This window comes from Camelina sativa, chromosome 7 (assembly GCF_000633955.1).
Source record: "Camelina sativa cultivar DH55 chromosome 7, Cs, whole genome shotgun sequence".
In the NCBI taxonomy this organism is placed as follows: Eukaryota; Viridiplantae; Streptophyta; class Magnoliopsida; order Brassicales; family Brassicaceae; genus Camelina; species Camelina sativa.
In genome coordinates this window covers 28,121,018-28,123,284 of record NC_025691.1, presented here as the reverse complement: position 1 = coordinate 28,123,284, position 2,267 = coordinate 28,121,018, and the positions used below count along the sequence as shown (strand labels likewise).

The 2,267-nt window shown below is 38.3% G+C and overlaps 1 protein-coding gene across 1 annotated transcript in view; it reads left to right on the top strand.

Annotated features, from left to right (window-relative positions):
- Positions 1–614, top strand: part of LOC104702998 (alkane hydroxylase MAH1-like) — a 2,583-nt gene extending 1,969 nt beyond the window's left edge. The window contains exon 2 of the mRNA XM_010418930.2: positions 91–614. Coding sequence (XP_010417232.2) covers positions 91–556 — 466 coding nt within the window. The 3' untranslated portion in view covers positions 557–614. The remainder of the gene's footprint in view (positions 1–90) is intronic.

Sequence of the window (2,267 nt, the reverse complement as noted above, 5' to 3'; positions counted from 1 at the left end):
GTTCTTTTGGCTGCTCTCCAAGAACCCTGAAGCTATGACCAAGATCCGCCAAGAGATAAACAACACAAATCTACCAAGTTCCGGATTGAGTTTAGATGCAGACAAGTTAAACAAGATGGTGTATTTACATGGTGCATTGTGTGAATCACTACGCCTCCACGCTCCAATCCCGTTCGAGCGGAAGTCTCCCATAAAGCAAGATATGCTTCCAAGTGGACATAAAGTCGATGCTAATTGGAAGATTTTGTTCTCTGTTTATGCGTTGGGGAGGATGAAGGCCGTGTGGGGAGAAGACGCGTCTGAATTCAAACCTGAGAGATGGATCTCTAAGAGTAATGGAGGCCTACATGTACCTTCTTTCAAGTTCTTCGTGTTTAATTCCGGTCCAAGAAATTGCTTGGGGAAAAACTTGTCTTTCTTGCAGATGAAGACAGTGGCTGTTGAGATCATACGGTATTATGACATCAAGGTCGTTGAAGGGCACAAGGTCGAGCCATCTTCTTCCATAGTACTTCACATGAAACATGGCCTCAAAGTCACAGTTGCTAAGAGATGATTGGTTTCATGAAGTCAAAAGGACAATATTATCAAACTTGTAAGAAATCATCAATAAATGAAGCATCATTTCAAAGAGGTTGGTGACTGTGAAGCAATCTTTATCCCAACAGATTTATTCACCCTATGAAAGTTGGTGGTCGATGTGTCTTTCTCCAATGTAGGTTTGTGGCCCTCTCTCTGCTTCTCACCGGCTTTTTTTTGCCTTTATCCGTACTGTATAATCTTTTCAATTTATTTCTGAAAATGTTCGTTCTATATACATTAATTACAAATTATCCAAGATATAAACATTTATAATGATAAAGATAGAATAAATTTGATCAAACATGTGTATTTAGGTGGAGGAGTTTGGTAGGTAGACAATAAAAACCTAAAAAATGAATGAAAGAAAGAATGATTGATTTCTAAGGTGAAAAATATCTAAAAGATGTGCGTTGAGAATATGGCCACTTAGTGGCCAGACCATCCAAGTCTCATGCAAACATGCAAGTATCCAACCAGTTAAGAACCAAAACCTAACCAGTTATTAACGGTTAGCCAAATTCTTCATGATGAATACAACTAAAGTCGAACCATATCCATTCTACATCCATATTAAGCAACTCTTGATTAGTTTTAGAATTCGTCGATTAGTATTACGGTTCATGTTTTATGGGCTTAAAAATTGGAAGTACGCTATATGAAACCTACGGTTTTTTTTTTTTTTTTTTTGTGAACCGAAACCCACGGAATCTATTCTCCCAAACCTATAAGGAATAGGCACAGTCGTCATATATATATATATATATAAACATATGGGTAGAGAGTTAGTAAAGTTTTCATACAAGTTCACCTACAAACAAAAACCTTATTAGAAACCAGCTTATAACATCGATCATGAGATCATACGAAACAACGATAATCCAAGGAGTGAATTGTTGGAAAGCGCGGTTTATATACTATGTAATAGGCATCTCAACATCTTTTTTGGTTGTTTAACGGCAACGATCATACAACTCTGGTCCTCTTCTTCTTGGGGAGACATGGACGCGGCTGAGATCATGCCTGCTCTTGCTGTTCTTGCAGTACACTTCTTGATTATGGCTATTCTGGTCGTGAGGTCGTTTTGCGTCCCGATTCCGAAAGTTACTAATAATATCAAGACTCGCTGGATGGGAGAAGACAAGTGGTGGAACATCAACTTATACTATATGTTCTTTACGTTTCAGATGTCTTACTATTTACATTTCGTACAGTTTAGTACTTACACGATTGGGAGTTTCTCGGGAGGCTTTGCGGTCAAGCAACTCAACTGGCCGGAACCAGATCTTTCTATCCAACATGTTATCTTGACTATTTTGTATTGTTGTTTGAGTGGCTATGTGGATTACCAGCAACCTGCTTGTCCACCTTTCGTTTTTTCAGCATTGATGCTTGGAAGGTTCTTTGTTGACCTCATATTCGAGAAGGCCGGACTCTACTTCAGTAAGGCCAAGCAAGCATCAAGGATTCATATATGACCTCAAACTCCCAAGCGTCAATGACCTTAAACTTCTTTTCATGTAGGTTTTTTTTTTTCTTCTTTTCAATTTGTTCCTCTTTATGATTCATATATATAAGAAGTTTTTGAGTGAAGTTAGCTAGGATTATGGGAGTGAATGAGAACGTCTTGGAAGGCTTAAAAGGCACACCTTCGGTGTGACATTGTGAAGAATTTTGTTTTTTCTCTT